Raw genomic sequence first — 12,109 nt, 5'->3', positions numbered from 1 at the left:
TATTTTAATCTTTCCTGTCCTGCTGAGGGCCACAAGAATGAAAACCTACAGTTTGTCATCTTCTTTGGCAGAGCAAAGAATGCTTACTTAGAATCTATTTGTAAATTAAACTGCAACCCCAGTTTGTCATAAAAGACATCTGATCCTTTTGAAATGACGAAAACTGTCTTTTGTCTGTAAAGCTGATAAATTAAGTGCCAGTTCTCTTCGGGTCTTTGATCTTGTGTGTGTGTGTGTGTGTGTGTGTGTGTGTGTGTGTGTGTGTGTGTTGTGTTGTGTTGTGTTTGCAGCTTTTAATGAGATATATTTTGTATTTCATATTCAATATCTATGTAAAATTGCATATTTTGGCTTTCGTGTTCTGTAGTATAGTGCAAGATTGCAAACTAGTGTTATTCCTATACATATTTAATGGATATTTTAATGTCTTTATAACATAGTCATAAGTTTAAAATGACTCCCTTCTTTAAAAAAACCCTCAAAGTGCCCATTCTTTTCAACATTATTGAAATTTAACAATTGAAAGTGAGCTTTGCAATATCTTTTTCTGTATTATTAAGGAGCTTGAGAAAGTGAATTTAAAAATCTCCAATTTAAAAAATACATCAGTACCAGCCTAGATTGTTCTTGTGACTAGTGATAGGGAAATGGGAGTGTTGAGAAGCATGTTACTTTTGCTTATCAATCAATAACCAGACCAATTAACCCTGAGTTTAAGCTCAGTAAACTGAACTGTGAGCCATCCAAACACAAACCGATAGACACTGAGATTCTCTTCCCAGCTCAGTGCAGCCAGCTGCTTCATTAGGAAATCTGCAGAGACTGGACTGCTAGGAAAGATGCTAGCTAGGCACTGAGAAATCCATCCAAGTGGTTTTCACTGGGTAGTGAAATGCCGATGAAAATAGAATTCCAGTTTTCCAAACATTTTCCTTATGGTATGCACATTTCCTATTGCTATGCTTCAGGAGAAAGGGTTGTTTACTGAAAGAGTGATAGGAACCCAGCCTTTCTCTATGTGATACTAAGATCTGTATAGTGCCCTGAGCTCCTGGCTTGAGAAGAGCCTTTGAAGTCTCAGCGTAGTGGGAATCGCTTTTAACTGAGAAGTACTTCTCTTGTAGATTTTGTTTGTAATCAAGATAGTGATTTAAATGTATAGAGGTGCTAAGCAAGAGTCACAGATGTACAGATACAAACATAGATGGTTACAGAAGAGTCCCTATACTGCTCGTTCAGCACTACTAACTGCCATTGTGAGCATGGAGGAAAAGGAGCGAGCGTGGCAGCTAGTGCTGGGGGATTGCAAAGGTGCTGCCATTCCAGGCCGCAGACGTGCCGACAGCTGAAGACTCGGCAAGTAAAAGCTCTGAGACAGAGCAAGAGCCATTTGTTGAAAACAGGAGGTTTTTTTAGGCAATTGTTTAATTCATGTCTAATAAAGTTCTCATTTTCATCAGTTTTTCAACATTGCCCTTTAGAGCTCTACACAGTTTAAAATGGTGAATGTTTTAAATAAGATCTGTTAAAATCCTGAATGATAATGGTTTTTTATGTGTGATCTATACTAATAAATGTTTTTGAATCCTGGAAGGTATTACTATTGGCTTTGTTTGATTAGTTAGTAAGTTAACTAAGATTTAAAAGGGGGCCCTTTTAAAGCATCCACCAAAGCATTTAAATTATGCTCACAGGCTGGTGACCGTGTGTGCATATGCACTCTATTACTGTGTCACATTGACCAGTGGCCGCGGCTGCTCAGAGGTCAGTGGTCACAGTTGTCCTGAATTACTAGTTCTCTTTTCCTGTGGACCCTCTGGTGCGTTGCATGCTGTAATCTTCTTAATGGCTTCATTCCAATATTCACACATAATATTTTAGATTTATTGACTGTTAGAAATACTACCACGCCAGTAGCACTTCCGCTGCTCTTAAGGTATTTAAAATTGGAAAAATAAATCAGGGCAGGCTGCAGGAATCCTTTGTTTTCCTTTTGGGAGGAAAAAAACCCGCCTTTCTTCCTGTTTTCTGACAAGAACACTTGTTTTTTGATTTCATCATTTCACTATAGATTTGGATCATCAAAACAAAACAGAAGCTAAATGTTCTATTGGGAATGATTTTAAGGATATTATTTCACAGGAAAACTTCTGAAGACAGTGACACACTGAAACTCTTTAGTAGCTTGTTATGAAAGTATTGTGGCTTTATTTTAGTAATATGCCATGTAGACATTTTCGAACATATGTAGTTAGAATATTTTGACTAAGAGTAAACTTCAGGGCTAAGTAACCATCAATCAAAGTTAGTGTTATGGTAAGTGTGTTTAGGAGAATCGGAAGAAAAGTTCAATAATATATAACAGGGTAAATTTCAAATGAGTTCATTTAACTTTAGAAAATGAACTATTGAAATCCCTCATTCCATATATTTATAGGCAGATTTAGTTTAATTATGTAGTAATTTAAAATTTTGTGTTTCTTTTTACTGTTCATTTTCATGTTTGTCATTATTAATACTTTATAATAATTTGGGAAATGTTGCTATTCATGAAATAATAAGGTAACCTACTTACTTGCTGGAAAATTAGGCTAATAATTAAAATTATAGTATTATTTAGGAAGTATACTCTCATAGGAATGTTAAGATCAGCAATTATAAACCAAGTCTTTTATAGATGAAAGCAGCCGAGAGTTGGCTGACATCTGACAAAGGTAGTTGTATTAGAATATTCATTACAACAGGCAAGTGGTTTTTGTATAACTATCTTCAGATAATTTTAATTTATTAAAGAACAAGATCTTATTTAAAGTAAGAAAACTGAGTCATAGGATGTATACTGTTCATAGCTAGAACTTTAGTGGATAAAGTTTTTTTTTTTGTATCTATACCCCAAACAGAAGACCACAGTTCCTCACAGTAGGTGTGATGTACATTTCTGAGTAATGGGTAACTTACAGTTTCACTCACAAGCAGTTTGCCATTCTTATAGTGCTAAAAGAATGGCAACATGATATATTTGATTTAAAAATTTTCAGCACTTGTTTTTTAAAGTTATTTTTATCTGTAAGTACTATCGTTGGAAAATAATTGTTTTCTGTGATAAAAGTTTGTAAAAGTACTGCCTTTAAATGTTATTCTGTGTAGCAACCATTATACTTAAACTCACATTTTTCAAACATCTATTGTGTACGTTTCCATGATACCTTAGGTGCTGTTAAACTGGGGCACATTGTGATAGGATACCTACGTAGGTTTTGGTATAAAATCTTTTAATTACTAAAATATTGGGAACACTTCTTATAAATGGCCTTACGTAAACTGTCACACTCATTACACTGCTATTGTGGAATAGCCTTTGAAGGAATATGCTAGTGATTTGCTTGTGCTGTGAAAAGTGAACCGCACAGATTACCAGGAGTCACCAAAGGAACGAGAGAAAACCTCCAAAACACAAACTTGCAATTAAATTTTTGAGTAGCTACATTTAAGAGAGTTTATATATTCAAGAATCAGTTTAGAAAAGTACTGGCTATTTTAGAGGATTTTTAAATTAATTGAAAAATTATAAAGTATATAAACTTTATATGTGGCTGTGAATATTGTCACTGCATGTCGGATTCATTGACTAGGTCCTCTAATTTAACACGAAGGCTTTAACCAGTTAAAGGGCACAGTGTATGTTATAAAGAAGCCCAGGCTCCTGAGATTATGATTTCAGTCCCAGGTTTGTCCCAGCTCTGCTATAGTCCTGATCTTGCTGAATGGTCAGCGAAGTCTCTAACAAATGCCAGCAGTGGGCCATGCTGGAAAGATAATACCACTTTCCTCCAATTAGAGCATGACATGGAGAGCAGCAGTGGATAGAACAGACTTGAGGAAATAAGCCTGGTTTCCGTTGTCCTTGAAGACGTCGCTGCCTGCTCCACTCAGCTGCCAGGATGCTGTCACCAGTTGTCCAGGCCTCTCTTGCACCATCCTCTATGTTGTGCTTTGTAAGGAGTAAGCACTGGATGAGTGAGTGTGGATGAGAAATACAATTACACTGTTCAAATTTCTTGATACAGAAGTTTGCTTTTTAAAAATCTCTGTGTAGTTATCATCCAGAATATTATATAAGGATACTTTCATTTGATTCTCATAATGGATAAAAAATAGGAAACTCAGAATCTATTTTTTTCTATAATTCAACAGTTTATTTTTTGCCTGGATTGAAAATGCACACTGTGAAGGCATTCTAATTGTCTTTGAAAACTCATTGTCTTTTTAAATGATTATTTCCATAGATCTAGTCATTTCTAAAATAATTTTTTGTTTGCTTGTTGGTAAAATATTAAAGATTTTACTATTGCCCTACTCTTCCCATTGTGTAGTTTCAATACAAGGCTTACATATAAAAAAGAGGAAAGGAAAAGCAAATCCACCATCTTTTAGATGTGCTTGTGAATATTTCAAACATTTTTACTCTTCTCTCATTTGAAGAAGGGCTAGCCCAAGCTTTTTAGGGACTCTTCCCATCTCTCAATTTTTGCCATTTATGGAGTTAATTTATTGTTGTTACTTTTCATTTTAAAGGATGCCACCTCTCTTTTGCACTCTCCATGTGCTGCATTAACAGCAGATTTTCTGTTTTCTTTTTTCTAATTTGGGGTGACAAAGAAATGGCAAGCTTTCATTTTTGTCCTTTAAAGTTCTCTCCCACTTATTCTAGCCATTTAAAGTCTTGACTTTCTCATACCGAAGAGCACATTGTCCTCAGAACTGTTCTAAACTTTGCTCGCATCATAAGACTTGGTGAATTTGAAGTGAACTCTGATCCTGATGCCCATAGCATAGCTGTGCTTGAGTAACGCAGAGTTAAGGTAAAACCATGACTGGAACAGGTAGTGTCGTTCACTTCATGTACTCATTGAGGCATTCATTGACTCAGCGCCGTATTTATTAAGCTCTTACTGTGTACCCATATCCTGTTGAGAGCTGATAATATAGTAGAGAATAAGAAAATACATACATCAGTTTAAAGGCAGACATTCATTTGATAAAGATTCATCTAGTATTATAGATCTAGACAGATGTTAGAAAGAAAAGGAACAGGTGCACGTGAAGAGATTGGCATGACAGTCTTAGGTAGACAAGGCCTGTTCTAGGCTTAGATGCAAGGAACGTAAAGTGTTGGCTTCTAGGGGCCCTGAGGAATTTCCTTTCATAGTAACACACAGGGTTTTAAGAGTTCAGTTTTCCTCTCTGGGTTAATATGACTGTTTCCTCTTGGCCTGGCAGGAACCTCAGGATATGTCAGTTCATTGAGTATGGAATTTCAGCTTCAGTATGAGTGACTACAGGAACCAAAGCTTATTCTTTGTTTTCATTTCATATGACTCACATATTCTTTTGTATAATACTGTTTGTTTCTACTTTAAGTGATAAATCAATTAGGGTACAGGTTAAAATGCCATGACAGAGATAATTCAGCAGTATTGATCAAAACATTTATTTTCCAATAACAAATGGCCAACCTGAAAGTACAGTTATAAGTAGCAGTATACAGACCAAACAGGTTATTTTTAGAAATGTATATGCATAGCTAACAAAGAAACAGGAGGCCAGAGATTTGAAAGAGCAGGGAAGAGTATATGCAAGGGTTTGAAGAGAGGAAAGGGCATAATATTGAAAATTAAGAAATAATACTTAAAATTATTAAATAAATGAAATAATTTAATTTATTCTTAATAAATTAATAATAAGAAATTAAATTAAAATTATTTACTGTATAATAATTCAAAGGAAAGCTCTCCAGAAGTGTGGGCAACTTCCATTTCAAGGTGTGGTATCGACTCCAATGTTGAGCTGTATAATGGACCAGGGTGTACCTGTTCCAATACTTGTTCTCTACTTTTCTGCCTAAGATGTTTTCAGTGATGACCACTTGGTATTGGATAATTAAATATGCTCTTCCCACTCAGCTTTTCTAAATTACCTAGAGTTCTTTGTCTAGGGTTGAGGCTTTGGGGTTTCCTCTGTCCACATTAGCATGTCTGTTGGTGCTACCCTTACTCAGCTCATGTTTAGGCATTCATGTTGGTGAGAATTTATGGCTATAGCTTCTGAGATTGTAGGAGTCACAATCTCACAGCAAACCCCCGTTCCTCTTACAGTCTTTCTGCCCTCTCTTATGCAATGATTACTGAACCTTAGGTGCAAGGGTTGTCTTATAGATGGAGCAGTTGGGAATGGGCCCCACAATTCTGCATTCTGATCAGTTGTGGTTTTCTCCATTTGTTGCAAAGAGAAGTTTCCTTGTTGAGGGGTGAGAATAAGTTATAAATAATACTTAGAATGCAGTTAGGTGTTTTGATGTGTTGGTGAAGTTCTGGTTTCAATATTCATGACTTAACCATTCCTGGTAGTTAGCCATAATATGCATGCCATTTATGCTCCCTTAGGGTCACCATGCCATGCTGATCACCGTTGCTTCTTGGGTCACCATGCTGTGATGACCACTGTTGTTATAGAACATTTTTATGCTCACTTTTCACCATGATTCTGAAAATGAAATCAGAATATCTAGGTAGAAGTTTTTTCTTTATCACAGCAATGAAGAGAAAAACCCATGTCCATCCTCAGTGACGTCCTTTGCCATTCCGATGCTCACGCCCTCTTGCGCTCTAGTTGTACCCATTGCTCTGTTTACTTATGCACTTCTCCTTTTACTCATAGTCACTTCATTGCTAAGATGGAAAATGTGGACAGTCAGTGTCAATATCATTGATTTTTACAGTTCAACTCCCATTGCGTTTAATGTTGTGAATGCTGTGTGGGGGCCCAGATTATCCTTGTACAAAGGGAACTTAGTCATTTGAGAAGAGAAATAAAGTATTTATTTCTGAAGATTCTTTTTTCCCATTAAAGATTTTTTTGACCTGTGTGTATCTAACTAGACAGAGAATATATGTACAGGCAGAAGACTGTCTAAAAATAAAGTGTAGTAAGAGCTGTTTCACAATCTTTAGCAAGTGAAAGTTCAGCATATCTTGCTTTCATGTGGAAAAATGATTAGTGCTTTTTCAGGGTAACAGAATTTGTGATAACAGCCCCATGACTGAAGTCCTAATATTGTTTTCTGAATTTAGTTACATGCTAATGTAAGTTTTATATTTCCTTAGGAGGATGTGCATTTATTTCATACATAAAGGTAGAAGCTTGGAAGTAAAGTAGAAATTGTTATTTCCCAGAGCAGATACTGCAAAGGGTGCAGAAAAGACACCATCAGAGGGTAGATTAAAAACTGCTAAAAGCTAATTAGCACCAAAGGGCAATGGTAACCAGTGTTGATTTACTGCAGGGATTTGAAGGCCAGTGAAAACAGCTAGGTTTGACAGAGTCAGTTTATATTAGATTAATGCACTTCTTCCTAAAATGGATTTTTAAAAACAATTTCATTTTGATAGACTATTATTGAGACTATATTCACACATAGAAGTCTTGAATTCAACTGCCCTTCTGGCCACTGGAAATCAAATCTTGTGACAGGTGTGGCAATCTAGAACAAGCCAAGACAAAAAATCTTTGTCTTGAAATAATATAGAAATGAGCAAAGAAAAATTGGCACATTTCATGCTAGGAAATTTTGTGTCTCACATGTTTACATGAGATTAGATAAGACTTACTATGGCACTAACTAAGAGAAACACGAGAGCCACACAGATCATCACAAGTTCTCTGAAATCTCATTGATAAATTTAAAGAATAGGTGAAATTAATTTAATGATATATTCTATTTTATTCTGTACAAAAGAGTGCTTCAGAATCTAGTCAACATAAAATTTGTTGAGTTTCTCTGTGTGCAGAGTCTTGTAGGTGTGAAGCCTGCTTTGTATTTGGAGCAGTTATTGTCTTGGATGGGGACATTCATTTGCCCATGTGCCTGATGGCTGCCATTTTGGAAAGCATAGTTATAGAACAGGAATTTTCTTTTTCTGCCTTGTGTTCTGGTTACCAAAAGAGCTCCTAGATGATCACCATGTGACTGACTGACTGACTGACTGTGGAAGTGAAGGTTTTATCTTCATTTGGACAGGAAGGGCTTGGTGCTGTGACTAGTTCTCTGGATAGCTCCGATAGCAGTTACTCAGTCCAGGGCATGGTGAAGGGAAGCCTGGGGAGTGTGTGATGCCTCCCCATTCTGTGAGAATGTGCTGATGGCCCTAACAGTTGTATTTCCTTGTTTTATGAAAAACCAAATTGTCCGTTTTGCTGAAAAGTACAACTTGAACTTTATTTTGCAAAGATACAAGGCATGGCTTTTGTAAGTAAGTGAAGTTTTTGTTTTGTTTCATTTTCCTGTTGAAAGGATGTAAAAAAAACATTTCTTAGCCATTGGATGCATATTCCTTATATCAAAATCTTTACAGAAGGACAGTAATCAAATATATATTTTGATATTTGTTTCATTTTTCTTTACATGTAGAAAAATAGCATTTCAAATTAGAATAAAGGACATTAAGTCTAAAGTATATTTGAACTGCATTATTGTTTGAATATGTGGATTTCCTAAACTAAGGTTAGATTTTAATAATAAAAGCTTTCTCTGAAATGTATCTGGTTTAGCATTTTGTGGCTAAATGAATTAGACTCTAAACTTTTATCTGAATCTGTGGAGCTTGGATATAAATTGAAAAGATCACAGCTATGGGGAGAAGACCTATACCACAAAGGCCTTTCTGCATAGATTATGAATACCATAACTCAATAATTTTTCAAAACTATAGTTATAATTGGACCCAATGGGGGTCTGTTTCTTTGATGAGATCACAGTAACTGTGACTTTACACTGGAAAATGTCACTACTGTGAAGGTTTATCACCTGTAGAGCTGGTCTTTCCTCTGATGCTGTGTTCACTTCTCATTAGCATTATTCAAAGTTTAGTTGTTAATTAGGTTCACACTTCAATTACAATAATCATCTATAAGAGTAGTCAGGACTACTTGAACAAAGAAATAACAATATTCCCCTTTGCACATATGTAAAAGATAAATGGTATTATCTGGTAGTTTATACAAGTAATATTGTGTTTGAGGGAGCAATCCAATAAATTCCTCTCTAAATTAGTTTTTGTTTCCATAAGAAAATAGAATGTAAATTCACAGTTTTCTATTGAAAACATCAATAAAGAGTATATGAAATTTAGTGTTTTCAAGTGTAGAGACTGTGGTTTTCTATTTTGAATGAAAGTAGTCAGTGAAATGAATAAAAAGAGGGAGCATGCTGAGTATGACCTCACTTAAAACTCAGTCCACTAGCCCCTTGTACTTCCGTTTCTAAAACACATAGCGCTTGAAGTTAGAGTAGGCATGAAATATTGTAAGTTCGACAGCATTTCAAACTTTTCATGTTACCGGTAAAACATTAGTTTTTAAATTTCTTTTTAAAAACCTTTTGTTCTGATTTCTGATTGATGGGGGCAGTAATGCAGAACTCCAGTCTAGTGTATGATAGTGAGGAACACTGGACACTGGATTTGCATCTCAGTTTTGCCTCTGAGCAGCCACATCGTGAAAGCAAAGGGGTTCCTATTATTTGTCCCAACTTTTTTCATTCATAAATGAGAATATGAATGTTTTCTTAGGAGAATGCGATGAAATTTAAATGAGACAATATATAACATTTATATTACATAATTTTCCATTCATGATACGGTCTCTGTAAGCTTATCTCTTCTCTCTTTTCTTCTGATAATGATAAAAAGAGAAAATTAGTTATGCAAATGATGCTTCCAAACAGAAAATAAGAATGTAAATGATCTTGAAGGACTCCTAACAAATAACAAGGTACAACAGAAATGAACGGTATGGAGCCAGATTTATCTCTAAGCAAGTAGACACACGTTATAATTGCTAAAAATCTGCAGAAAAGTGCCTCACAAGCAGTTTACTGTAAATAATTAAAGCTTACTTATGTCAAGAGGCCTTGGGAAAAAAAGAGAGCATAAACCAATTTGCATTAGCACATTACTATCCTCTCCCGCTCTCGTTTCAATTAGCGGAGCAGCAGGTGCTCGGTACAGCTAAAAAGATAAGCTCTCAGGGAGGACGATGGATTTTGGCTGACCTGCAGACATTGCGCTTTGCCTGCTGATTGGGTTCGTACCTCGCTGTACCAATTTCTGAGGTGTTAATTTAACGGTTCCTCTCTGCCATACAGGTCTCGGCCTTGAAAAATAAGCTGAAGAAGCAGTCCACGGCTACAGGAGATGGAGTGGCTCGGGCCTTTCTGAGGGCGCAGGCGGCTTTGTTTGGATCCTACAGGGATGCTCTGAGATACAAGCCTGTAAGCATCCGTTTCATCACTGCCTTTCCACAGCCCCTTTGAATGAGGCAAGGAACAGGAAACATCTTAATTTTACAACTCAAAGAAGTACTGTGGTGGCCTTTTAAAACTCAACAAAGTGTGCTTCAGAGCTTATTCTTGTTCGGATTCGTCACCTTCTGTGTTAGCTCTTTTCATTATTGGTAGCTAATATTCCCCATGATCATTGGCCTGTCACCTATTTAAAGTTCTAGAAGTGGAATATTTATTTTTGAATGAGTTGATACATTATGTTCAAGCACTTAAAATCACTGACCCATTCTTATGATCACCAAGAAACTCACTAGACAGTAGAACGTAATAGCTTAGTTATGATAAGTTCAAAGTGGAAGGTAAGAAAATTAGCACTTTAAAACTTGGCACCATTTGAATATTTATTGTCTTCTTCCTGATAACACTTTCTGAAATATGCTTGCCTGTTTAGTATATCTGGTCCCATCTTGCCACTTATTCTAATTCCCTAAAAAGATGATTGAATCGTATCTAAGAAATTAGCTGGTCCAAAATAGTACAAGTCAGGTGCATTTGTTTCTCTCTCTAGCATTCATTAAAAGCTGTTAGGCAGTTTTTACAAAAAAAATTCTATGTGACCAGATGATTAGGCTTGTAGTGTATTCTTACATTTGTATTTTGTATGTGTATTTGAGTAAGCATACATGTAGAAGTCAGAAGACACCTTCGTGGTGTCATTTCTTTCCTTCAAATATGTGAGTCCTGTAGATTTGGCCTCAGGTTCTTGGGTATGATGGCAAGCACCATTCTCTGGCCCAGATGTGTATATTTTAAGGGTTAAGCACATTGAGTTAATAAAAAGTAGCACAGAGGCCTGACATCAATAGAATTCCATTGCTAGGCTACCTTTAACCCTTAGTCTGTAGAATATTGGAAAGTGAGAATTTTTATGCCACCCTAGCCTGTCTTCCACAATTGATGTGCGATCCTCTTGAACATTATGAACAATAACAACTATAGATGTGTTACGGGATTCCTGCCTGGGTCCCATCTCTGCTTTGGCCCCCAAATAACACACAAGACACTATATTAATTATAAGTTGTTGACTGGTGACTAGGATTTCTTATAGGCTAGCTTTGTCTTAAGTATTAGCCTGTAACTACTAACATATGTATTTCTACAAGGTCTTATCTTACCTAGAACGCTAGACTCATGTGTCCTCTCCTCTCAAGATCACATGGTGACGTCTCTTTACTACATTTCCCAGAATCCTCCTTGTCATCTAGTCCCGCCTATCTTGCTTCTCTATTGGCCAATAGTGTTTTATTCATCAACCAATAAGAGAAAACTGTTTACAGAATGACATCTCCCATCATTTCCTCTTTTCTGTCTAAATAAAAGAAAGGTTTTAACTTTAACATAGCCGAATTATAGAAAAGATGTGTAATATGCTGTCTTCTGACTTGGTGGTTCTGTAGCTCTCATGCATTTCAAGGGTTTCTGAGCTACTGGGAGAAGTTTTTAAATGGATAAGTATGTGTGCCTCCTGTCTTTAGATAAATATGTATATCTAGTTCTTGTGCTTGATTTGCCAGCTTTGCTTTACTATAACGAAATATCTGACCAAAATCAATTATGAAAAGACAAGTCTATGGGAAGATGTTGGGTGGTCTTATTGCTTTTGGGAATCTGGTATGGCAGTACCAGATGACAGGGACCCAGTTGAAGAGCAAAGCTCCTCATGTAATGACTAGGACATAAAGAGCAAAGGAAGAAGGGATGGAATCTCT

The 12,109-nt window shown here is 36.2% G+C and overlaps 1 protein-coding gene across 4 annotated transcripts in view; it reads left to right on the top strand.

Moving 5' to 3' along the window:
- Dennd1b (DENN domain containing 1B) overlaps positions 1 to 12,109 on the top strand; it is a 207,267-nt gene that overhangs the window by 127,453 nt on the left and 67,705 nt on the right. For all 4 annotated transcript variants that reach the window (XM_040737711.1, XM_040737712.1, XM_040737710.1 and 1 more), the window contains one exon: positions 10,202 to 10,327. In XM_040737711.1, coding sequence (XP_040593645.1) covers positions 10,202 to 10,327 — 126 coding nt within the window. The remainder of the gene's footprint in view (positions 1 to 10,201; positions 10,328 to 12,109) is intronic.

Source organism: Mesocricetus auratus, unplaced genomic scaffold (genome assembly GCF_017639785.1).
Source record: "Mesocricetus auratus isolate SY011 unplaced genomic scaffold, BCM_Maur_2.0 Super-Scaffold_100676, whole genome shotgun sequence".
Taxonomy (NCBI): Eukaryota; Metazoa; Chordata; class Mammalia; order Rodentia; family Cricetidae; genus Mesocricetus; species Mesocricetus auratus.
This window is presented reverse-complemented; position numbering and strand designations above follow the sequence as displayed.